General features: G+C 39.2%; 1 protein-coding gene across 7 annotated transcripts in view; it reads right to left on the reverse strand.

Moving 5' to 3' along the window:
- Positions 1-9,294: 9,294 nt before the first annotated feature.
- LOC139763058 (golgin subfamily A member 5-like) overlaps positions 9,295-27,246 on the reverse strand; it is a 91,236-nt gene continuing 73,284 nt past the window's right edge. For all 7 annotated transcript variants that reach the window (XM_071688670.1, XM_071688661.1, XM_071688696.1 and 4 more), the window contains 9 exons: positions 26,663-26,781; positions 25,974-26,114; positions 25,440-25,545; positions 24,820-25,013; positions 24,497-24,701; positions 22,187-22,285; positions 15,909-16,058; positions 14,918-14,984; positions 9,295-10,076 (listed from right to left, as the gene is read on the reverse strand). In XM_071688670.1, the coding sequence (XP_071544771.1) occupies positions 9,817-10,076; positions 14,918-14,984; positions 15,909-16,058; positions 22,187-22,285; positions 24,497-24,701; positions 24,820-25,013; positions 25,440-25,545; positions 25,974-26,114; positions 26,663-26,781 (1,341 nt within the window). In that variant the 3' untranslated portion in view covers positions 9,295-9,816. The remainder of the gene's footprint in view (positions 10,077-14,917; positions 14,985-15,908; positions 16,059-22,186; positions 22,286-24,496; positions 24,702-24,819; positions 25,014-25,439; positions 25,546-25,973; positions 26,115-26,662; positions 26,782-27,246) is intronic.

Consider the following 27,246-nt stretch of genomic DNA (forward strand, 5'->3'; position numbering starts at 1 on the left):
GAACTGCCCCCCCAACTCCAACCCCCCCCCCCTCCCTTCTCCATTCCCCCCTCCCGCCACCAGCCCAAAACACCTGCGGCCCTACTCCCCCCCCTCATTACCCCCCCAACCCAACCCCTTTCACTGTTTAAGGGGTGAAATGAGACTGCTGTGGGTAGGGAGCCCCATGCGGTGTGAGGGATGTGGGTGTCAAGGATGAGCTGTGGGTGATGAGGGCAAAGGGATGAGGGTGTTAGGGAGGGTTGTGGGTGACGAGGGAAGGGCTGTGGGTAAGATGGGAAGGCTTGTGTGTGAGGGAGGAGGATGAGGATGTAAAGGAAAGGTCCAGAGAGTGAGGGGGGAAAAAGAGGAGGGTGTGAGGGGAGGGCTGCAGGATCCGAAATTCATACCCATGTTTGGTTGCAATACATCTAATTCCTAATATCATGGGATCATAGTTATGTGCTCTCTACAGCGACTCAAGTAGCTCCTGAATATATATATATATATATATATATATATATATATATATATATATATATATATATATATATATATATATATATATATAAGAAAAAGTGAATATCTACATGTAGTGTGTCCGTTTTCTAAAATATAAAGCTTTTAAGTTTCAATCTATATGAAAACACGTTACACCTGTTCAATTAATCATATCCACTGTAAGGCTATTATAGTGCTATCAACAACCAGGTATGAGATAGACGTTATGGTACAGGCTTCCCAAGCATATGGACCATGTCCCGATACTTCAGCGTTCTCATGTTTGTTACAACCGGGTGTTATTATTATCGACATAACCGTTATAGACAGGTTATCATAATTCTATCGGGCCCATGCTATGGTAAAATGGACTGTGCTACCAGAAGGCATGACAGTAAGTTCAGTGAACTGACTCATCATCCCCCAAATGTACATATGTACATTGTACATATGTACAACATGCAGGATTTTCTTGGTGTAAATAGATATTTTTGTTTATATAAAAGTCCTTTTCTATGGGGAGTCGGGGAGGTTGATTAAGCAGCATTTTCTTGGTCTAGATATATATTTTTCTGTTTATATAAAAGTCCATTTCTATGGGGAGTCGGGGAGGGTGATCAATATTCCTTCTCTTTACAACGATGACACAGACCTATCACCTGGTTGGTGTTGCTTCTTTCTTCGTGAAGGTTAACTCACTAACCTTAAGCTTATGTTGCTGACCTGTATGTGAGCCAGGTGTCACGGTGAATCTCCCACACAAAATTTGACACCCCAAGCACGTTGCCCCAACCGTAACAACCGTTTTAGATAGCGAAATTATATAGGGGTATTTATGGTGCTGGTTGTTAAGATTATCATAAGAAAAAAAAAGGTCAAAAGCTGAGTACGCAGCTGATAAGAAAAGTAACGAATACTGAATATATATTACTTGTTTTTGTTTTCCCAAAATGACAAAAAAAAAATCGATCAACGAAGCATAATTCTATCTATATCTCTCCATCATTATTGATCAACATCGTGAAACACCACATATGCATCGGGGATAACACTTCTTAAGATTCTAGTTACCTCACCAAGCAAAAAAAAGTCGAACCTTCGCAAAAAAAAAAAAAAAAACGAATCTAATGGCGTTTTTGAACACATCAACTCACAGCAACAGCTGGAGCTACCCCGCTTGGTCCAACTCCCGATACACCAAATTTCGCCTCTTTCCAAGCAGTTGTCTTGGCACCAAAACCCCGTACCAAAGATTCACGCTTGGACTGTCCTGGTTAATGAGCACAAAAACTGGTGGCTGGGGGAGGGGGAAAAAATTACAGGACAACAAACCTTTTGCGAATATAGCAAATGCAAGTCAGTAGTAAAGTTAGCCAATACCTGCAAACGGCGCAAGAGCCAAACAAGAGAAAAAGAGTCGTACAGCGCACAACACTGCTGAACTGCGCTCCATTCTAAAAATCTTGCAATTGACTCAATAAACTGCTTCAGGAAACAGCGCCTTTTATAAGAGAATTGCGTTCGATACGAACGAACACAGGATCATTTGAACGAGAACTCCCCCAATCTTGCTCTGCAGAAAGCAAAGGAGAGAGAGAGAGAGAGAGAGAGAGAGAGAGAGAGAGAGAGAGAGAGAGAGAGAGAGAGAGAGAGAGAGAATCGAGTTGCCAAGATCCTAAAATGAGCGTCATCGCTCGCTGTGCCTGAAATGACCTCAATGTGAAAGGTGATATGGGTCAGCACAAATCATACAGACAACAGACGAAAGAAAGAATATTTCTGCAGCTCGGCTATTTTGCAGTTTTCAAGTACGATTTCACTAGAAAAAAAATAACCACACAACGAACTGAACTTCTTTTTTTTTTATTCATGTTCGCTGAGACGTTACGGGCAAACGAAACCATCTCATTAACGTTTCATACACCTAACCTGAGCCAGGTATCCATTTTACTGACCAACCCCTTAGGATGGATGAAGAGCTGGGATATGACTGTAGTCACCTGCCGCAACCATCATAATTCGAACCGATCCAGCGCTTGGCTGGCCCTGGGCTCCCCGTGACTGCGTCACAGTCAGGACCGCTAAAACAGCTACGTGGCGTAACATAACACAACACTAGAACCAAACGAAATCCAAGTTTTGAATGAACAATACAAAACCGAGTAAAACACACACAAACTCACACTTCATCACGAACCAATAATGCATGGCATGGCCGTTCTGCTAATGGGTGTGCGATAAGCTGCGTGCCGAATTTACAATGTGCGATACCTTATTCAGCATTTGCTCGCTGCGGGAACACAAGACTGCCTGCCTGACCTATGCAAAAAAAAAATACGCCTCCTCACTAGTGCATTAATCAATAAAAAAAATTGGTGTTCATGTGTGACGAACGACATTAACAGACGCGGTCGAGGCAAAATTCCGAGCAATTGATGAATAAACTCTAAAAAGACATTGCAAAATCTTTCGCTCGGATGAATACTGCTCCACAACACAAAACTTCCATACTTAAGAGTTTTTTTTTCTGACGTAAAAAGTGTTTTAGAGTATTTCCAGCTTATTCCTGAAATTGTTCAAGCTTTACGTAAATAGGAAATTGGAAGCTGAAACGCAAGTCACTTACTTAATGGTCTACCCTTTCTACACAGATCGTCAGTACTAGAAGGAAATTAATGAAACATTAGTAAAGAAATCAGCTGGAGTCATAGCCTTAATCTGGGTATCAATCGTGAACACAACGCGATCGTTATTTTTCAAACTTGTCGGCAACGGAACGCCGCACGGTGGTTATTTCGCCGATTCGTATATATCGCTTTACTACCAAATTCATCGATTTTTTTTCCCCCAACAGAGATACAATGTCGCAAATATGATGAGTAAAAATAGTTCTACTAATAAGAAAGATCAATTGTAACTGCTTAAGTCTACTAAGGTCGACCTCTTTGAGTTCGAAGCAGTGTTGGGATACAAGTCAAACCAATCGACCTTACTAACTACTCTTAACTGTGGGATCTACCATCCCCCATCCGAGCCTATCGTTCCTCAACGTAACTCAAAAGGCTTCGCACTGGTGAATACTTCTGGTCGGCAAAATAATGTCTGAACCACGAGTGCCGACGGATCGACGTAATAACCAGTACGAAAAAAAAATTATATATATATATATATATATATATATATATATATATATATATATATATATATATATTATTTTTTTTTTATTATACTTTGTCGCTGTCTCCCGCTACCTCGCAAACGCGGGAGACAGCGACAAAGTATAATAAAAAAAAAATAATATATATATATATATATATATATATATATATATATATATATATATATATATATATGCCAGAAAATTTCCGTGTGTAGTGACAACGAGTTTTACCGAGTGCCTGAAGCAATTACTGAAGCCTGAAATTGTCTAAGGTTTAATAATAATATTTGTGAAGATGTCAATACAATCTAAGCTCCAACCTAACATATAATTGCTTATATATATAAATCTAATCGGTCGACTAAGTCTACTACAATTGATATTGGAAAATACACCGGACAGTGTTGGTTTGAGGATTTCCATTCTAAGTAGTTTCTGAATTTTTTCGCCTATAAATAATGAAAGATCTCTATGATCACTTGGGGTAAAATATCAAACAACTAGTATGATTAAACAGAACCCATAGAAATTTCGTTTACCGTAACACAAAGGGGTTAATATCTTTAACATTCAGTATCATAGTTGAAATATACCAAAAAAATTTCTTCATTTTCCTTCTAACATATTGGTTGCATGCAGTTGAAAGCCTATCAATTGCCAGAGTCGTTAAGGCCGTCAAGTTAGATAAGGTTTACGTACACTGAAATGACTTCTAGAAGTTTGCGTTCCTTACACTTCACATTTTCCTTGCTCATCATAGCCCTCCCGGTAACTGTCAAGAAAACGGACGACGGGCAAAGATATAAGAGAATTTAACGAAAGTGGTAACAATGGATTCCTTACAACTTATACAATTGATGGTTCTAGAATTTCGGTATAACACCTCTGATTCCATCAATCTAAGTTTTCGTAAAGTGGGCAGGGCTTTGAAGAGGAGGAAAATCGTAGGGTAAAAAAAAAAAAATCAGAATAAACATTTAAAAATTTCGTTAATGTCATTCGTCACACTTTCGTTCACGTATTACAAATAAATAAACGAACAGGAAAGACTTCAACGGCGTTATTTTCCATGCCCTCGAACCTACATTACAAAAGTGGTCATCCCGCAAACGGAATATAAGGAAAAAAAATCACTTGGCGCTTGTCCGGATTAAATACAGCTATAATTGGTTCGTAGGTGGTATAAAGCGAATGGTGCTGTAACAGAAAAGGAAACCTTTATCCGGAGGGTGATTTTGTCATAAACACAAAGAGGACATTCCAGTAAAAGCGGTCTAGCGTCGTACATTATTATAAATACGACTGATTCTTAGAAATCCAACTGATTCTTAGCTTTGCAAATATGTCGGGTGAATTAATGCGTATCAGATGTATCCCAGAAGTCAGAATTCCATATCTCTATTGACACATCAACTCATTGTTTATGCATTTCAAACCACACGAATCATGGCGGAAATAAGTAGAGTACGATTTCATAACGTCAAAATATATTGAATAACAATAATAATAATACCCACAAGTCATCCATCATCAAAATAGATAAACATTACGTTTTCATGTTTACTGATATTTTACATTATTTTCAATATAATAGCATATTTTTCCCCCCTCAGCTAAGCCTACCATTATTTACCATCGAAAGATCGGTTTTGTGAAAAAGTGAAAATCCCAAACTTTCCATTCACATTTAACTATGACAACAACGAATTGCATGATAAAAAAAAAAATAGATAAAACATACATAAAACTGGCGTCTATTTTTTCGACTTATTCCGGCATCCCACTGCCATTATACATTACTGTTAGGTAAAATATAATCATCGAAACCACGTTCTACAATAAGGCATTCATTGATGTACACTTCTATTACATATGTTACTTCTTTTCCTCCCTATACTGAAAACTTATTATCAAATCTACTCATGCATCAGTTTTTAGCAGAAATGTCCGGGATGAAAGTGGAGTACTCACTGTGAGGTTTCTGTCGAGGTATTTGGCAGTTGGCGTGTCAACTTCGTCCCAGTGACGGTATCTTTCCCTCATCTTGGCGTTACCTTTGAAACTCTATGAATGACAAGTTGATGTCATGTCAGTCTGCACGTATGCCTGCTGTCTCCATCCTGAGCCTTGAATATGCAGTATGAAAATCCGGGTCACGAGAATATCACAAAAACACGGAGAACGGAAATCACAGACATCTCACCCCAGCTGACACACTCTCTCTCTCTAACGACCAGTAGTCTTATTAAATTCTGTAATTACTCGCACTCACTCATACTGATGAACCATACGGTAATATTCTTTTTTACCTAATTTCGCCGTGAACGAATAAGTAAATATATTACGTCTGGTTAATGACATTTAATATGAAAAGAAAAAAAAATCGAGAAAGATGTTGACCCGAAGACTCCATGAAAACATTAGCCTCGAAGGTTCTGGAAAACGAAACATGACAATTTACTTTCTAAAGCAAGCACAAACTACTTATCCAAGACATAGTACTGAAAATCTAGTAGACTCTTTATATTTTGATTTATTATTCACGATTTCACATTCTAATTTACATAAGTAAATCTTTTATTAGAGTATAACAATATAGCAACTTGTACTATGAATAAAGAAAATGAAATCAATCAACAATGGTATGGAAAAGTTATAATAATTGGATATATGCAGTTCGGTTGGCCATTGTAAAATAACTAGGGAAAAAGTATACCTTAAACTTTATGCAATCCTTCATGACAAAACTGGCTTCGTGTGCAAGTGGGTAGACCGTATACATTTCCAGTACGAGGGATTAAGCAAAATGGGTTTCAGAACTAACCGCCATGCCTTAACGATTTTCATTACAGGGTCTTCTCAAGTTTCTTTAGTATCACATATATTGTCTTCACAACACTGGAAAAAGGAAACATCAACTTTCGTCTAGTTTTCCCGAGACCTTTTCAGGATTAACACAACACTGTCCTGTACTGTGGTTACAGTCAGGTCTTTTATGTGATGACTTGGATTGGAAGATTAATGGAATGCGTCGGAGGATATTTAGATGAAGTTAGTGTGGAACAAACTGAGGAAAATGTAGTCCCGGGCTACATTGTTTTGTGTGTGTATGTGGATTTTCGTTGCATGTCCGAGTTTGAGAATGGACTTAGCTGTTACTTGCGATGTGTATGGATGTTCATTGTAGGAAGTGTTATATTTGTGGCTGGGCGTTGAATCCTTTTGTTACTACCAGTGTACAGGATAACGGATTGGGAGGGTCAAGTTGGGTCTCGTGGTAGATTGATTTATCCTATATTTTGCATATTCAATGCTTGATTTATATTTTCTTGTTATAACTAGTCTTCAGTTTTCATTTTCAACGCGATTGTTAAAATCATCTTTTAGCGGTTAGTGTGTGGAAAGTCACATTTTTTCTGCCCCTTGGAAACTATCTTGTGAGATCAAAGTGATAGATTCTTCTCCCAAATGCTTGATGGATATATGAAGTCTTTGGTTTCCTGCTGGTATTCTCGGTTAGATATGAACCTCATGGGTGCTTACTATTGCATTATGAAACACGTCTTACGAATATTGTCCATTATAACAGAGTTGGGTTTGGTAATGACACTGTCAACTATTCCATTCCTAAAGTCATGGTTTCTAAATTTAAGAGCTTTACTCTCTAGTGACGATTCCTTTTGTCTTCACGTCTATAAATAAGACGATATCACCAGAAAATTCGGTCTTGCAGCCTCTAAGTGTTTTTATAGTTCGTGTCAAATTTGGGATGCTCTTTCGGGATGACGTGACAGACTTGTTCTTCCTCTTCAGGTTTTCTCTCTCTTGCTCATCAGGCTGGGACCTGTAATTCTTCGATTTCTTGGAAGTTCTGCTTCAGCTTCCGATTCATAATTCTGCTTTTTTGGTCGCCCATCTCTTTTTAATTTCCTGGGTTCCTGCATTTCGAACACCAACATTTCAGTTGATGCTATTTCCTGTTTTTCATGTTAGTTCTATTCATATATATATATATATATATATATATATATATATATATATATATATATGGAAGAGTTTTGGAGAGGGGGCGACTATGCAGTCAGTTGGGATGAGAGGGACTGAGAAGTGTCAGTTGTTGTTTGACGATAATACAGCTCTAGTGGCTGATTCGTGTGAGAAACTGCAGAAGTTGGTGACTGAGTTTGAAAAAAGTGTGAAAGGAGAAAGTTGAGAGTAAATGTGAATAAAAGCTAGGTTATTAGGTTCAGCAGGGTTGAGGGACAAGTTAATTGACATGTAAGTTTATATGGAGAAAAAGTGGAGAAAGTGAAGTGCTTTAGATACTTGCCTTCATCCATTCCTGTTGCTACCCTGCCCCACAGGAAACAGCATTGCTACCCCTGCTTCAGCGAGGTAGTGCCAGGAAAACAGACAAAAAAGGCAACATCTGTTCACACTCAGTCTCTAGCTGCTATGTGTAATACACTGAAACCACAGCACCCTATCCACATCCAGGCCCCACAGACCTTCCATGGTTTACCCCAGATGCTCTACATGCCCTGGTTCAGTCCATTAGGCTTAGCAGGGTTGAGGTACTGGTCAGCTGAGAAGCGAGTTTGAATGGAGAAAATGGGAGGAAGTGAAGTGTTTTACATACCTTGGAGTTGACATGGCAGCGAATGGACCATGGAGACAGAGGGGCTACTAAATAATGGGCTGGTCCACTTTCAACTTGTACATATGGCCATCTAATCAACCTTATTCTCATCATCTTCAATGTATAAAGCCAAAATAGTGCCAAAATAAACCTTACCTAAAGCCCAAACAATATTCTTGAAGTAATATGAAATAATTACTGAAATAATGCTGAAAATAAATTAGCATCAAAGTAAAATAAAATCATTACTATCTTTACAGAATCTAACAGGGTACAGCATAACACTGAACACTTTCAAGTTTTATTTAAACAATTCCAATAACTTCTGGTTATTTGGAAAAACCTTAAATACTATAACCACCAAATAGGGATACTATGCTTTTAAGTAAGAACTGTATACAATATATGAGCCTTGCTGTGGATGAAATGAATCATGATGTCTATGTGGATAACAGAAAGATGAAAATATTACTAATATGCTGCTTGGAATCATCCACTTCAAGTGAAACTTCAAGCATATCAATTACAGACCTGTTGCTCTTTATGCTCTTCCTCCTGTTATTCCCTTTCCTCTTACAAAGAAAAGATTTCTTTTCAATGTAAGATATGAAAGACCCACAGATCCATTTGATGACATAGGTTATTAGGGTAGACGGCAAAGACTTCTACCCTTCAAGGTCTACTGTTCACCCAAAGGGAGGGTATATTCTCTGGTTTAGACATTCCTCTCCTGATACTCTAATTCAAGAGGTAAACTACAGGAGCATACAATGTTCTTTTATAGTCTTGGGAAAATTCATTAAAGGAGCTGAGCTTCTAAGAAATGACTTGTTTTGGCCAAATGAAAGGTAAAAATATGAGTGTAGGAGGCATGTACAGTTGGGAACAGAAGTCTGTTTGTACTTACGTGTTCCTTGGCATGCTGATGCCATTCTCTTTCAATCTTGCTGGGGGAATCTTCCAAATTTCCATGCTTGGTGGAAATATTGGTAGACAAAAAGCACCATACACAGAAAAAATATATGATTTTTATTTTTACAATAACAGAGCTCATACTGAACTCAGCGTGATTACTATTTCTACCTTTGGGCAGTTGATATCTATGCCCCTATATCAAAAAGCATTCATTGCTATGAATGGTGTTAACATAAATGGTTTACAATTTCAAACTCATGAAAATATAGTGAGGATAAAGAAAGATGGACAAAATCATGGAAGTATACATTATGTTAAAATTATGTCACAAAGTTATATATAACAAGTGTACAGTTTAACCAATCATATATAGTGGCACTGGAGTAAATAGAAACCATTCCCAAACACAGAATTGGTGGCGTTATGTCAATCTTGTACTGGGAGATAAGAACACCTCTATAATATATCTGTTTAAACTAAATACAAAACAAGGATAAGATTCTGAGGCTTTTATAGTAATCTGAAAAGTGAAATAATGATAAGTAGATATCTTGTACATGATCATGGAAAATGATAGCAATGAAGGTGTAAAAGCATGTGATGCAAGTGTTGGAAATCATATTCACTGAGGCATTGTGCCAGCTGGATGAAGATAATCTGTACCATGAATTTCAGGTGTGTATGTGAGAAGTACAATCATCACCCACACATGCAAAAGGCACATGTATACAATAACAAAAACTCTAGCAATTGGATATCGCCTAAGAAATACTCCTAATCTAACAGAAAACTTGTCCAAAGTAGAATAAGCTCGTTTAACTTGTCGAGTTACACCTCCATCAAATGGTGATTCAACAAGGAAACTTGGCACACGATTCCTTACTGAAAAGAGAGAAAAAACTTACAAGTGACTTTATATATATTACCTTATTCTTATTACACTTAATCGCTGTTTCTCACAACAGCGAGGCAGTACCAGGAAACAGACGAAGAATGGCCCATCCATTCACATACACATACATATATATACGTATATATATATATTCATTTATTTATTTTGCTTTGTCGCTGTCTCCCACGTTAGCGAGGTATCGCAAGGAAACAGACAAAAGAATGGCCCAACCCACCCACATACACATGTATATACATACACATCCACACACGCAAATATACATACCTATACATCTCAACGTATACATATATATACACACACAGACATATACATATATACACATGCACATAATTCATACTGTCTGCCTTTATTCATTCCAAGCACCACCCCGCCACACATGAAAATAACCACCCCCTCCCCCCAAATGTGCGCGAGGTAGCGCTAGGAAAAGACAACAAAGGCCACTTTCGTTCACATTCAGTCTCTAGCTGTCATGTAATAATGCACCGAAACCACAGCTCCCTTTACACATCCAGGACTCACAGAACTTTCCATGGTTTACCCCAGATGCTTCACATGCCCTCGTTCAATCCATTGACAGCACGTCAACCACGGTATACCACATCATTCCAATTCACTCTATTCATTGCACGCCTTTCACCCTCCTGCATGTTCAGGCCCTGACCACTCAAAATCTTTTTCACTCCATCTTTCCACCTCCAATTTGGTCTCCCACTTCTCCTCATTCCCTCCACCCTCCACCTCTTCGTCAATCTTTCCTCACTCTTTCTCTCCATATATCCAAACCACTTCAACACACCCTCTTCTGCTCTCTCAACCACACACTTTTTATTTCCACACATCTCTCTTACCCTTTCATTACTTACTCAATCAATCCACCTCACACCACATATTGTCCTCAAACATTTCATTTCCAACACTTCCACACTCCTCTGTACAACCCTATCTACAGCCAATGCATCGCAACCATATAAAATTGTTACTACCATTCCTTCAAATATACCCATTTCTGCTCTCATGATAACATTCTCTACTTCCACACATTCTTCCTCGCTCCCACAAGCTTCACCCCTCCCCCTCCCTGTGACTCACTTCCACTTCCACAGTTTCATTGGCTGCTAAGTCCACTCCCAGATATCTACAACACTTCACCTATGCCACTTTTTCTCCATTTAAACTTATATCCCAAGTAACTTGTCCCTCAACCCTACCGAACCTAATAACCTTGCTCTTATTCACATTTACTCTCAACTTTCTCCTTTCACACACTTTTCCAAACTCAGTCACCAACCTCTGCAGTTTCTCACTCCAATTAGCCACCAGAGCTGTATCATCAGTGAGCGACTGACTCACTTCCCAGGCCCTCTCATCCCCAACAGACTGCATACTTGCCCCGCACTCCAAAACTAGCACTTACCTCCCTAACCATCCCATCCATAAACAAATTAAACAACCAGGTGGACATCATACATTCCTGCCGCAGACTAACCTTCACTGGGAACCAATCAGTCTCCTCTCTTCCTACTCATACACATGCCTTACATCCTTGATACAAACTTTTAACTGCGTCTAGCAACTTACCTCCCACACCACATTCTTAACACCTTCCACAAAGCATCTCTATCAACCCTATCATATGCCTTCTCCAGATCCATAAATGCCACATACAAATCCATCTGTTTTTCTATGTATTTCTCACACACATTCTTCAAAGCAAACACCTGATCCAACACATCCCCTACCACTTCTGAAAATACACTGCTCCTCCCCAGTCTCGTGCTCTGTACACGCCTTCACCCTCTCGTGCAACTTACCAGGTATACTCAACAAACTCTACCTCTGTAGTCTGAACACTCACCTTTATCACCTTTGCCTTTATAAAATGGCACTACACATGCATTCCACCAATCTTCAGGCACTTCATCATGATTCATACATATACTGAATAATCTTACCAACCAATCAACAACACAGTCACCTCCTTTCATAATAAATCCAACTGCAATACCATCAACTCCTGCCACTTTGCCACATTTCATCTTTGGCTAGGCTTTCACCACCTCTTCTCTCTTTAACAAGCAACTCCCATTATCCTCTCACTTTGCATACCACCTCAACCAAAACACCCTACATCTGCCACACTATCATCAAACATATTTAACAATCCTTCAAATCACTCACTCCATCACTACCAGTTATCACTTCCCCTTTTGTCCCGCTCACTGATGTTCCTATTTGTTATCTTGACTTTAATGCATTATTTACATCCTTTCAAAACATCACATTGTGGTGTCTGAATATTTGTGAATGTAACCAGGATGAGGAGAGAGACAGGTAGAATGATTGAGGAAAGAAACATGCATGTTCTGGCTCTCAGTGAAACAAAGCTCAAGAGTAAAGGGAAAGAATGGTTTGGAAATGTCTTGAAAATAATGTCAAGGGTTGGTGAGATGACAAGAGCTAAGGAAGGAGTAGCACTACTGAAGCAGGAGTTGTGGGAGTGTGTGATAGAGTACAAGGAAGTAAATTCTATATTGATGAGAGTAAAACTGAAAGTCGATGGCAAGAGATGGGTGATTATTGGTGCTCATGCGCCTGGTCATGAAAAGAAAGTTCACGAGAGGAAAAAGTTTGGGGAACAACTGAGTGAATGTGTCAGTAGTTCTGGTGCATGAGACCAGGTGATGGGTGATTTAAATGCGAAGGTGAGTAATGTGGCAGTTGAGGGTATAATTGGTGCACATGGGGTATTCAATGTTGTGAACGGAAATGGTGAAGAGCTTGTGGATTTGTGTCCTGAAAAAAGGATGGTGATTGGGAATACCCAATTCAAAAAGAGAAATATACATATGCATACATATGTGACTAAGACTGATGGTCAAAGGGCATTAACAGATTAAGTACCAATTCTCTGGCATGTAAAAGAGACTTTGGGATGTAAATGTGCTGATAGGGGCAGCTAGTGGGATGTCTGTGGAGGTGAAGGGGAAGACTTGTAGAGGTTTTCAAAGAAGGGGAGAGAATGTTGGGGAGAAGAGAATAATGAGAGTAAGTGAGCTTGGAAAGGAGACTTGTGTGAAGAAGTGCCTGGAAAGACTGAGTGTAGAGTGGCATAAGGTAAGAGCAAATGAAGTGAGGGGAGTGGGTGAGGCATGGGATGTATATTCAGGGAAGGAGTGATGGCATGTGCAAGAAATGCATGTGGCATGCAAAAGGTGGGAGGTGGTCAGATTAGAAAGGGTAGTGAGTGGTGGGAAGAGGAAGTAAAGTTGTTAGTGAAAGAGAAAAGAGAGGTGTTAGGATGGTACTTACAAGAAAGGAGTGCAAATGACTGAAAGATGTATAAGAATGTGACAGGAGGTCAAGAGGAAATTGCAGGGGTTGAAAGAAGGGAAAATGAGAGTTGGGGGTGAGAGAGTATCATTAAACTTTACAGAGAACAAAAAGATGTTCTGGAAGGAGATAAATTATATGCAAAAGACAAGAGAACAAATGGGGACATCAGTGAAGGAAGCAAAAGAGAAAGTGATAACAGGTAGTGATGGAGTGAGGAGATGGAGTGAGTATTTTGAGGAATTGCTAAATGTGTTTGATGATAAGAGTGGCAGATGTAGGGTGTTTGGGTCAGGGTAGTATGTGAAGTGAAAGAGTCAAAGAGAGTGGTTTGGGGAAAAGAAAAGAGGTGGTGAAAGAACTGCAGAAAATGAAATCAGGCAAGGCAGCAGGATTGGATGGTGCTGTGGTTGAATTTCTTAAGAAAGGGGGTGTCTGCTGTTGATTGGTTGGTAAGGATATTCAAATGCATATACTGATCACGGTGAAGTGCCCAAGGATTGGAGGAATGCATGTATAGTGTCACTGTATATAGGTAAACAGGATAAAGGTGAGTGTTCACACTTCAGAGGCATGAGTTTGTTAAGTATACCTGGAAAATTATAAGGGTGGGCATTGACTGAGAGTGTGAAAGCATGTACAAAGCATCAAACTGGGGAGGAGCTGTGTGGTTTCAGAAGTGGTAGAGGATGTGTGCATCAGGTGTTTGCTTTGAAGAATGTGTGAGACAAATACTTAGAAAAACAGATAAATTTATATGTGGCATTTATGGATCTAGAGAAGGTATATGATAGGGTCGACAGAGATGATTTGTGGAAGGTCTTAACAATATATGGTGTGGGATGTACGCTGCTAAAAGCAGGAAGGTTTTTATCAAGGGTGTAAAGTATGTGTACGAGTAGGAGGAGAGAAGAGTGATTGGTTTCTCATGAAGGTTGGTCTGCTGCAAGGGTGTGTGATGTCATCATAGTTTTGTTTTTGTTTTTGTTTATGGATGGGGTGGTGAGGGAGACAAATGCAAGACTTTTGGAGAGAGGGGCGAGTATCAAGTTTGTTGGGTATGAAAGGGCCTAGGGAATTAGTCTGTTGTTGTTCGCTTATGATACAGCACTAATGGCTCACTCGTGTGAGAAACTGCAACAATCTTGTCAAGGGCCCATTCTTTACATCCATACAGTACCAACAAACATATCCATTGTTGCCAACGCAAACAGTGACCTCTCTTTCCACACACTCCTCAATGCATCCAGAACCTATGGCTTACTTCAGCTCCCATGGTTACAAGTGCTGCCATATCCACTCCCTGGTATCTAAAACACTCCACCTCCTCCAGGTTATCTCCATTCTAACTTTCACTCTAACCAACAACTCTCTCCACTACCAAGCTCAATGACCTTACTTTTATTTATATCAACTTTCACCTTTCAACACCACTGTATACCATCAATAAGTGTACAATTAAAATGGTATATCTTACCATCATCTTGGCGGTACGTTGATGGAGGGTCACGATTAAGCATCTTCTGGGATTCCTGATACTGTTGCTATGAAAAAGAAAAAAAGAAAAGTAAAAATATCATCAAGAAGCCTATTTCTTTATTGATTTATGTCTTCATTAAATGACAAATGCCTTGGGGTATACAAGCCTGGCTATTAATCTCAATACAAGAAAACCTAAAAAAGTCTCATCATGAAAAGAAACCATTATTACTAACAGTTCATAAGTGGCTATAAACATCTCAACGAGTTCCGAGTGGACTCCATATGATGGTAACACTAACTGTGACGTACAATTTAACACTGTAAGACCAGCCTCTCAGTGATTATTAATCAAAGCTGCCTTCCTCACTGAGATCATGGTAATAACTTGCAGGTGCTAAGTGGTTGTTAGCAACTTCTCTCTAGGGAGACCAACTGACATATGCATAGGGAATGTTACCTGAGATCTACCTATCTCATGTTCATATGGGACAAATGTCTTTTCAATAACTGTAGAATGAAGATATGTATATCCTTCCCTACTGCTTATCATACATTTGAAGTGAATACCTTGTTATTTTCTTCCTTGATTAAGGTCAGCACAAACATAACATGCAATGTGAGAATCCTGAACATTAAATCATGTAAATAAGGTATTGTACTGTACATGACAACATGAGATATATCTTGCCCAAGAATCTGTTATAGTTACTGTTGTAAAAGAAGAATCTAAGGGGAAAAGTGGTGCCCCCAGAGACAATTATGTCTTTCACTTTAACTTATCTAGGTGAGGCCAAGAGACTAAACGCAAAGTTATGTTGGGTAACTAGTCAATCAACATAATAGTTAACTGAAAAAAGTAGTTACTAAAATATCAAGCACAAATGACTTCACAATTTCCAGCCTTACCCATGTGGTAACTGATGTAAATAACTTAAACATGTGAACAATGCTGAAGAGAAAAATAAGGCTGGGCCAACAAAGCTTACCTGAAGGCGTTCCATCTGGATGATCAGTGAGTGTTTTTCAGTGCTTAGAGTTTCTATACTGTTCTGCTTATGAATGAGAGACTCTGTCAATGCATGAACACGCTGCTCCAACTCTGACAGACTACTAGATGAACTCTGTTTGTGAGCCACCTGTCAAAACAGAAATTACAATTAAATCTCCCTAAACTAATGCACTCTTTTTCAATAATGCCTTAAACATCTCAAATATTAGGTGACAAAGTAAAAGATGTGTAAAAGAGGTACAAATAGTCAATCATATTAAAGTCTATTAATCAATACTAATTGTCTTGGCCCTGGTTCTGAAGATGTTGAAGGTATCTAAATAAACTAGGAATATGTTAAGGTGACAAAAATGCATTCATCACCTAACTCTAGTTACAGCAATCTCAGCAAGTCTGAAAATATTGTGTGATTTAGTAAAGTTAATCTTCAGTTTGTTAATACACAAGAATGTCTATAAATTTGAAACCTTGCTCCATATCTGAACTTCAGAGGTGTGGTGTTCTCAATGTTAACTAAAACTACAGCTTGAAGCAAATGTACACTAATTTCTATGAACATGAAATTATACTCTACTTTAATCACTGGTCAAAGGGAAAAAAAGAAAAAAAAATTTCATGCTTTAACCCTTTCACTGCAATATTCATGCTCTGGGTGGAATATTTTCAATATCGTAAAAAAATATCTCCTTAACTTCGTCATTATGATTAACTTGAACATACTATAATGGAGCAACACCATGGCAGTCAATCTATCTATCTATCTATCTATATGACCAAAATCAATCATTCCAAAATGGCACTTAAAATCTCTATTAAACTTGGTAGAAATGTTTAGTATGACTAAAGAGCACAATCCCGTTACTTTTCAGATGCAATTTTTTTTCCAGAAAACAATACTTCCTCTGGCTACATACAATGGACTATATCCAGTACAGGCCACAGACACTGAGGGAGACAGGAGGGCTCTGCATGGGGTGGAGGCCATGAGAAGGGAGGGCCATATTGGGGTTGGGGGTCCTGGAAGGGGAAGGCACCGCAGAAGATGGAGATCTAAGGATGGCATGCCTATTCAGTGGGGTAAGGGTCAGGGGAGGAGAGAGCCATACCAGAGGTAAAGGGTACAGGGTAAGAGAAGGCAGCGGGGGGCTGGAAATCCTCCCCTCTCATTTCTAATTTTCCAAAAGAAGAAACAGAGAAGGGGGCCAAGTGAGGATATTCCCTCAAAGGCTCAGTCTTCTGTTCTTAATGCTACCTTGCTAATGCAGGAAATGGTGAATAGTATGAAAACAAAAAATTGATAGAAATTCTGCATGAGTGAGCATACCTATAAGAATGGAATGAATGTAAGGATGTACATTTCCTTTCCTTTCATACTTGACCGAAATTTCCTGCATCACTGAATAAGTGCTGGGAACACACAAAGAAAGGCCACAGTCACTCACATCCACTCTCTAGTGGTCATGCACAATGCACTGAAATAAAGAGTCTAGTCTCCCCCCCCACCTATATCAATAGCACAGTTTAGTGCACTTTCTTCTGCTAATCTATAGGGTTTTGCAAAATCTATATTTTCACTCTCTTTCATTTCAAACATAGTCACTTTACTTACACTTGTAAAAACCTTCAGTCACCTACACTTAAACACATCATAAAACACACTTACATGCTTCTATAACTCCACTCTCAGCAAACAACACAGTATCATATACAAACAGGCTTGTCACTAGCCACCATACCTCACCACTGCACTCCATCTCTGCACTCCCTTTACCTAGTTTTGTTTTGGTTTCATCCCTCTTACCACTCCATCCATAAACATGTCAAAGAGCCATGGTGACATCACACAGCACTGTCTCACATCCAAGTATACTGAAACTTTCACTCAACTCTCCATCCACTCTTACACATGAACTCGATCATCTAAAGAAGGCTCTCACACCATCCAACAGTTGTCTCCGTATCTTACATATCCTTAACACACCTCAAAAAGCATTCCACTCAACTCTGTCTTATGCTTCCTCCAGATCCATAAAAGCTGCACACAACTTCTTACCTTTTGCTAGATACTTTTCCTCAGTCATTTTTACCACAAAAATCTGATCCACACATCCCCTAACTTTCCTAAAAACCCCTTGCTCCTCACTTTTTCTGCATTCAGTCACTTCCATCTCTCTAACAATCAACACACTTACATACACTTTTCCTGTATACTTAACAGACTTATTCCCCTATAATTGATACATACATCCTTAGCACTTTTTCCTCTGAATAAAGGAACAATAGTTTTCACCCAATCTTGAGAAACAATTTTCTGTTTCCATGCCAAATTACATATCAAACACATACACTCAATCACACTTTCTCCATACTTCAGTATTTCAGCCAGAATCCCACCCATTCCAAGTGCCTTTCCTATCTTCAGCCTCAGTATTGCCCATTTTACCTCCCTTCTTGCTATAGGACCTTGCAACTGTATACTCTTTCTTCCATGCTCCATACCCACTCCTTAAGCTCGAGAAAAACTTCTCATTGCTTCAAGCAGCTTCCTCCTACACAATGTATTCTTAAAACTTTTCACATAACATTTCTATCAACCCTGTCATATACTTCCTCCAGATCTTTATATACCACATACAAATCCCTCTGTCTCTGTAAATATTTCTCATACACATTCTTTAAAGCAAACACCTGATACACACTCTCTACCATTCCTGGAACCACAGAGTTCCTCGCCAATCTGATGCTCTGTACATGCCTTCATCCACTCAATCACTACTCTCCCAAACAATTTACCCAATAAACTCACTTTTGTCCCCCTTGCCTTTATATAGTGGCATTATATATGCATTCTACCAATCTTCAGGCACCTCACTATAATCCCTACATATAATGAAAATCTTACCAGGCAACAACACAGATACTCCATTTCTTAAGAAATTTGACTAATACTATCTACTCCAGCCACCTTGCCACAATTCATCTTGTGCAAGGCCTTGACCACCTCTTCTCTCTCCACTAAACCACTCTCTATGAATTCTCTTCCTTCACAAACCAATCCAATCCAAACACCCTACATTTGCCATCCTATCATAAAACACATTCAACAGTCCCTCAAAATACTCACTCCATCCCCTCACTTCATTACTACCTGCTACCACTTTCCCACCTGCCCCTTCACTGATGTTCCCATTTGTTCTGTTTTCTACACAATATTAACCTCCTTCCAAAACATCTTATCCTACCTAAAGCTAAAGATACTCACCAACCCCAACTTTCACATGCCCTCTTTTTCAATCCCTGTATCTTCTTCTTCACCTCCTATCACTTTCTCTTATATATATCCCAATCATGAGCACTTCTTCCATGTAATTACAACCCATATACCTATAATTTCTCTTTTACAAGCAACTTTAACTCATCATCCCACCAATCACTACCCTTTCTAACCTGCCCATCTCCCACTTACACATGCCACATGCTTCTCTTGCCCATGTCAGCAACGCTTTCTTAAATACCTCCCATTCCTTACTTGCCCCCTTAGTTTCATTTACACTCACCATCAGCTATTTCACACACAATCTCTCCAGGTATTTCTTCGCACAAGTCTCTTTTCCAAGCTCAATTACTTTCACTACTCTTCTCACCCATAGCGTTCACTCTTTCCCGTAAACCTCTACAAATTTACATACTCACTTCTACAAGGTAATGATCATACATCCCACCAGCTACCCCTCTCAACTCATTCACATCCAAGAGGCTCTCTTCTGCATACCTATCAATTTGTAAGTAATCCAATAATGCCCACCGTATATCTTTTCTACACACACATTTACTTACGTATGTTCCTTTTCTTAAACCAGGTATTCCCAAATACCAGCCCTTTCTCAAACACACAACTCTACTAGCTGTTCACCATTTCTAGTCACTTTACTAAATACCCATTATCCCCCAACTGTACACCTAACTGCCACATTACTCACTTTCATATTTAAATCACCCATCACTTATACTCGGTTTCTTGCATCAAAACTGCTGACACATTCACTCAGTTGTTCCCAAAACACTTGCCTCTCATGATTGTCCATTTCATGATCAAGTGCATAAGCACTAATAATCACCCATCTCTTGCAATCCACTTCCATTTTTACCCAAATCAGTCTGGAGCTCTTTTCTCAACACTCTTTCACACTATCCCATAACTCCTGCTTCAGTAGTACTATTCCTTCCTTAGCTCTTGCCCTTACACCAACCCCTGACTTTTCTCCAACATTTCTAAACATTATTCCCCTTTACCCTTGAGCTTTATTTCATGCATAGCCATAATATCCAGGTTCCTTTTCAAAAATATACTACCTTTCTTCTTACATTGGTTACATCCATACATATTCAGACACCCAAGCCTGAGCCTTCAAGGAGGATGAGCACTCCCTTATTGACTCCCTCTTTGGTTCCATCTTTGTGACACGAGGAATACAGAGGTAGAATTCTTTCTACACCACCCAGGGATTATACATATACACGTAAAATTTGTTTTCATATGTGCAGACATCCAAGGAAAGACAATTCTCATCATGCTTGATGATAATCAAATATAATTCAGTAGCCTATCAAAAACAAAAGCTATGGAAGAAAACACTGATGGAAATATGAATGCAATGTTTTTATCTATAATGCACTTCTCAAATTTGCACAAATCCCATACATCTAACTTAACTATTCTGCTCTTCCCAACAAGAACTTATCACAGAAACTCTGAAGATTCTGATCAAACAATACAATATTTTCACACATGGACTGATTTATATATTTCAAAAGCAAAATCTGAAAAAAATTGAAACCTATACAAGAAAACTTCAGAAATCTTACGTGAAAGTATAAGCCTTGAAGGGCAGGAGTCAAACTCTTTCTGAAAACACTTTTCCTTCACAACTTACCTGGTTATCTGAGTCAGCAATGGAAATGAATAACCAAAAAGCAGTTATGGAGTTTAATGAAATCTTTATCCTCTGCTGTTGAAACCCATAGAAAATTCAATGGAGGAAAGTGGTACATACATCTTCACTTATTTCAATCTAACAAACATAGCATCCTCTGTTATTCATAAGAAATCTTTAACAGGAAATATAGACTAAGAAAACCAATAGTTATTTTCTAAATAAGAATGATCTAACTGCATTGGAATGCACGTCACCTGAATCCATAGAGTGACTTAACAAATGCAATTTCCAATGCAAGGTAAATGGCCTCTCAAACCACATGTGAGGAAGAGTACTGGGGAAGAATGTGTGGAATGGTGTATGAGGGAGACATGTAAGGACTGGGATAAGTGGGAACTCTTTTGCCATGGCTAACCCTTTGGTGGGAGTTCCCAGAGGAAACAGGCGTCGGAGATACAGATTGCCCCAAAGGCTCAGTCCTCTGTTCTTAACGATACCTTGCTCACGTGGGAGATGGCAAATAGCATAGGAAAAATGTAAATAGCAGTACTTTGAAGGAGTAATCGAACAGATCAATATTTTTCCAGAATCGAATAGATCAATATTTTTCCAGAATCGAATAGATCAATATTTTTCCAGAATCATGAATGAGATCTGTCCCAAATTCCAGAGAAAACATCAGTATGTCTTTAGTCAGCTCCATTTAGCATTCTCGTTCCTTAAAATTTCCATCTATATATGGTAAGGGGATACCTCTAAGGAAGGCATGTATTTCAAATCAATATCTAGAATCTTGGGACCTTTATTCCCCTACAGTGATTTTACTCAGCATACACAATACTTTCTGATGATGGTGCTTTGGCAGAGGACCCTGGTGTATGTACACAGAAGATCCTCTACCTCCCTTCTGTCCCTTGCTTGGCAATCTGAACTCAGTCATAAGAGAACTGTAGTAAACACAAAAGACTGTCAGTTCCTTACTCCTTGCTGTTCCATACCAAGGTAAATAAGAATGAGTGTGCTGCCAGGTGCTCAGCTCTAACCAATACAAGGGAAGAATGACTAGCTGGCAAGGGATGGAAAGAGGTACTGCACATGAGCAAGCACCACTGATTACTTAAGCAGAAATCTTTTCATCATATTTACCTATCAAATGAATCATTTCTCAAAGATTTCCTGAAAAGGTGATCAAGTAGGGATAGGTCATGTGCAAAGCAATGCTGTTTATCAAGTAGGTATTTTTCAAAATGATATGTAATGAAAACATATGGAAGGGGTTCTGATCTTATGGAAAAAAGAGATCATGCAATGAACCTACCTGCTTTCTGAGTCTGTCTATCTCAACATCCCGTTCTTGTAATCGTGATGAGAGATAAACTTTTTGTCGCGTTAATTCTTCATGGGCACAACGCAGCTCCTGTCCAAGAATAAATGCAATCATTTAAAGTGATGAAGTAAAATGAAACCGTCACTGTATATGTTACCTGTCTATCTTAACACAGCTTACTTGAACCTGGTATATCATACCCCATAAGCTGACATGGCCAATGGCCAAAGAAAGAGAGAGAAAAAATAATAATGCATTAACAAGCTGCTTTGAATGCAAGAAATGGCATTTCTATCACACACACACACACATATACAAGACAAAATGGACATGAAAGGGAAAGTACCTAAGCTTGAAATCAGTATGGGGAATGTCAATGTTTAAACTCTAATTAAACACAGAAAAAGCTGGAAATAGTGCCTGACCTGTGAAAAGGTTAATGGATTAGGTCAGATGAGACCTTCCAACCGATGAGTGATCTGAAATGGCCTCATCATGACCTCTCTCAATCTCTTTGATTATTGCACATGAATATACAGTTTCTAATGTACATTTTGTTATTTGCTTGTAAGATGTAATATGTGAAAGGTATTGAAAGTTATCTTTCGTTGTTCCTGTGCTTTCTGGTACATGCATTTATTCTACTGATAATCATCCACGGACCAATTTCTATCAAACAGTCCTGGCATTACCCAGGACCTCTTTTGAGAGACTCCTGCAGCCCAAGGCTGTGCTACTTCTATTAGCTGGGAAACATGGACTCCTTTGGAATCAGTTATTTGATGAAACTGTACTTCCAATCATACAGCCTCAACAAAAACGGCTTTTCACCTGCAGTATTGCCTTTCGCAGGAGGAGCCCAGAACCTCTAGTGCATATCAGTCAAACTATAATTACTCTTTGGAGTGATAGGTTCTTTGACAAAACTGTACTCCCAATGATTCAGCTTTGCCAAAGGTGCCTTTGTACTTGAGGTGTAATCTTATGCAGGTGGAGTCCTGTAACACCAGTTTATATGTTTTTTTTTATACCTGTTTTCTTTTTCTGCATTAGTAACATACAGCCAGAAACAGATGAAGAAAAGCACTCTCTAGATGTCATGTTTAATGCACTGAAACCACAGCCCCACAACCATGCCCTACAGACCTTCCTGTGGTTTCACCCAGCTGCTTCATATGCCCTGGTTCAATCCACTAACAGCATGTTGCTCCCATGTATACCAAATTGCTCAAATTCATTCTATCCTGTGCACATCTTTTACTCCACTTACTAGTTCAGGCCCCAGGCACTCAAAATTTTTCTCACCCATCCTTCCATCTCCAGTTTGGTTGACTCCTCCAAACTTTTCCTCTCCACTTCTGACTTAAATATTCTCTTTGTCAACCTTTTACACATTCTCTCCACATATCCAAACCATTTCAGCAGGTCTTCAGTTCTCTCAACCACACCTCTTATTACCACACCTCACTCTTACCCTTTTGATACTTACTTGATTAAATCACCTAACACCACATTTTGTTCTCATATATCTAATTTCCAACACATCCACCCCCCTCAGCTAACTTCCATCTATATCCCACATCTTGCACCCATACAACTATGAAACTACTCTACCTTCAAACACAATCATCTGTGCCCTCCTAGATACCGACCTCTCTTTTGGCACATTCTTCAATACTCCCAGAACCTTCACGCCCTCAACTACCAATTGACACTTCCAATCTCATTCGCTGCCGTGTCCAGTCCCAGGTATCTGAAACATTCCGCTTCAACCTAATTTTCTCATTCAAACTCACATCCCAACTAACCTGTTCCTTTGCCCAGCTAAACCTAATAACCTTGCCTTTGGTCTCATTAAACTCTCAACTTCCTCCTTTCAAACACACTTCTAAACTCAAACATACTCCTGCTGCCGACTGACCTTCACCGGGAACCAATCAATCTCCTCTCTTCCTAATCGTACACATGCCTTACATCCTTTATAGTGGGTAGTGCCAGGAATTGATGAGGAAAATGTCTCATTCACTCAAATCCATTCTTTAGCTGTCATGGAATGCACCGAAACCACAGCCCCCTACCCACAACCAGGACTGCATATCTTGCTCTGGTTTTCCCCACCTGTGACATAAGCCCATAAATGTTTTGTACTTGCCTATATCTTTCTTCATGCTTGTTTACTGTTTCCTGTGTCATGAGGTATCTCAAGGAACACACAAAGAATGGTCTCATTTGCTCATATATGCTTGCTTTCCTAATTTTCAAATACAAATTGTATTACTAATAAAAAATTCTATTAACTACCTCCTGAATCTGGCGTAATTCAGACTCCACCTCTGTTCTCTTTTTTCGTTCATCAGCTACGGACTCTTCCAGTGTTGCAATACTGTGAGCTGCAAGTGTTGCTTGATCTTGAGCAGCATTATCCATTTCAGAGAATTCACCCATTAGCTGCCTCAAACGTGCTCCTGCACTCTCTAACTCTTCCTGCAATAAATCTCTTTCAGCTCTGAAAAGAAGGTACATGATTTTGGTACAAGAAAAAGGGAAAGGAGAAGCAATTATGAAAAAGTTATGTCAATATAAGAGACACTCTCAGACTGATAATCTACTATCTGCTGCTCTACCTCATCTGGTGCAATTCAACCTGGTGAAGATCAAGTTCTGCATTTCCTCCACCGGATCCCTCACCAACCCCACCTCGATCTTCTTTGAGTGTTGCTATCAGCTTTTCTTTGCTTTGCAAAATTCTCCCAGCCTTGGCTTTGTATTCTGTTAGTTCTTCTCTCGAAGAAACCAGCTCACCACGCAAAGAACCCATCTGTAGACAGGATTCATGTGTATGACAAACCATTTCATACAATGAGGGAAAGGTATTCACCAGCCCAAGACAGTAAAACATATCTACATCAACTGTTTGGTTTTGAGCACATACTCTAGCATCTTTATCTTACACTATTCTCAAGATATATGAGACCAAAACTGGAATGTCTGGTCACCAAACCTAGAAAAGCACAGATTTAATCAGGAGAGTCCAGAGAAGAACACCTAAAATGGTACCTGCATTACGAATCCTGAGCTACAAATTTGTCCAACAAAAAATTTAAATGTCTCTCTCCACTGCTAAATCTGTTAACTTTGCTTTTGCTCACATTTACTCTCAACTTCCTCCATTTACACTCTCTTTGTGCACTAAATCCACCTCAGGAAACTGAGAGGGGAGATAAAATGAAAATAAACAGCAAACCTGCATAGTAAGATGATGTGCTTTGGTTTTCTCTTCTCCTAGTTTCCTTTGTGCATCAGACAGTGCTACTGCTACTCCCTGTTGCTCCTCTTCTAATTGGTTTATTCTGGGGGAAAAATAATCAGCATGATTTTATATATTGCTGAAGATAAATAATGATCATAATAACTACACAAAGAGGCATGAGACAGTATACATTAGGTCTTAGCCATGACAATACAAATAAAAACAAAGGAAAAGGGTCAGGTGTATACAGAGGTCCTAACTTAACAAGGAATTTCCAATGACAATTTTGAATATACACACTTATATAACATATACCATTTTACCAACAGAGCAGTGGGATGACAAAGTAAAGCTACTTTTGCTACTGAAACAAAAGGGGAGGTGTGTGGGCAGCACTGACAGTGAAGGAGGTTTCGTTATACTTTTTTCTCATATGAATTTCTTAATTCTAATTGACTGACAGATATAACAAAAGACAGAATAAAAACTTTATGCTCAGCCATGTACACTAGATCCTATGAAACATACCTCTTAGTTAGTTCATGGTGAGCCAATGAGTGTTGTTGTTTCTCACTATTCAAGAGGACCTGGGTTTCTTCTAGTCGGTCCTGCAGAGTCTGCATGGCATGACTATGTAGTCCACTACTTTCATTTGCCCCTTCTAATAATCTGCAAATCAAAATTGGAATCTACAGTGATAATGATATTCAATAAAATCTCAAAAAGGAAGGAGGAGGAAGAAAGATAAACAAGATCTATCCATCTATCTATATCTCTGATGCCTGTTTCAACTGGAACTCCCTCAAAAGGGTCGCCACAGCAACAGAATTTCCATAACTAAAGAACTTCAGTGCCACTTCTTAGCCTATTGTGCCACACCCTTAACAGGCCACCAGCAGAGGGCAAGTTTAAATGCAGTGTTTGAAGAGGCTCCTACCTAATGTTCCTAATGACTACTTCTACCTAATGCTCCTACCTATTGCTTTTGCCTGATAATCCTGCCCAAATGTTTCTACCTACCACTTCTATCTACTGCTCCTACCATTTTGTCAAAATGCTGGGCTAGTGCACAGTGCTCACTGTAGGAAAATCTAAAGTTACGAAAAATGAGCTTCATGAGTTAAGTGTTGTCAAGTGTTGCATAAGACAGAGAGATTGTATGTTTGTGGACAAGAAAACAACAATTCAGATCACTGATATTGTATTCAAATTATTACCTTTTGTTTTCTGCTTGAAGGTCTTTCAAAGCAGCATCCTTTGTTTCTATGGCTTGGTCTGCTTCCTGTAAGCGCACTCGTAGAACTGCAAGTTGGCTATCCTTTGCTCGTATTGATTCCTGTATATAGAATCAGGCAACTATTATCATTATTATCATCATTATCATTACTGTCATTCACTTTATTTATCTATTATACTTTGTCACTTCCTTCTTTTGGTGAGGATATTCCAAAAAAGGCCCAGTCCTCTGTTCTTAACGCTACCTCACTAGCGCGGGAAATGGCCAATAGTTTGAGAGAAAAAAAAAAAAACACTCTGTCACTGTCTTCCGCATTAGCGGGGTAGCGCAAGGGAACAGTCGAAAGAATGGCCCAACCCACCCACATACAAATGTATATACATACACGTCCAAACATGCACATATACATACCTATACATTTCAATGTATACATACACATACATACACAGACATATACATATATACACATGTACATATTCATACTTGCTGCCTTCATCCAATCCCGTCGCCACCCCACCACACATGAAGTGGCAGCCCCTTCCCACCCTGCGTGTGAGCAAGGTA

Source organism: Panulirus ornatus, chromosome 3 (assembly GCF_036320965.1).
Source record: "Panulirus ornatus isolate Po-2019 chromosome 3, ASM3632096v1, whole genome shotgun sequence".
NCBI lineage: Eukaryota > Metazoa > Arthropoda > Malacostraca > Decapoda > Palinuridae > Panulirus > Panulirus ornatus.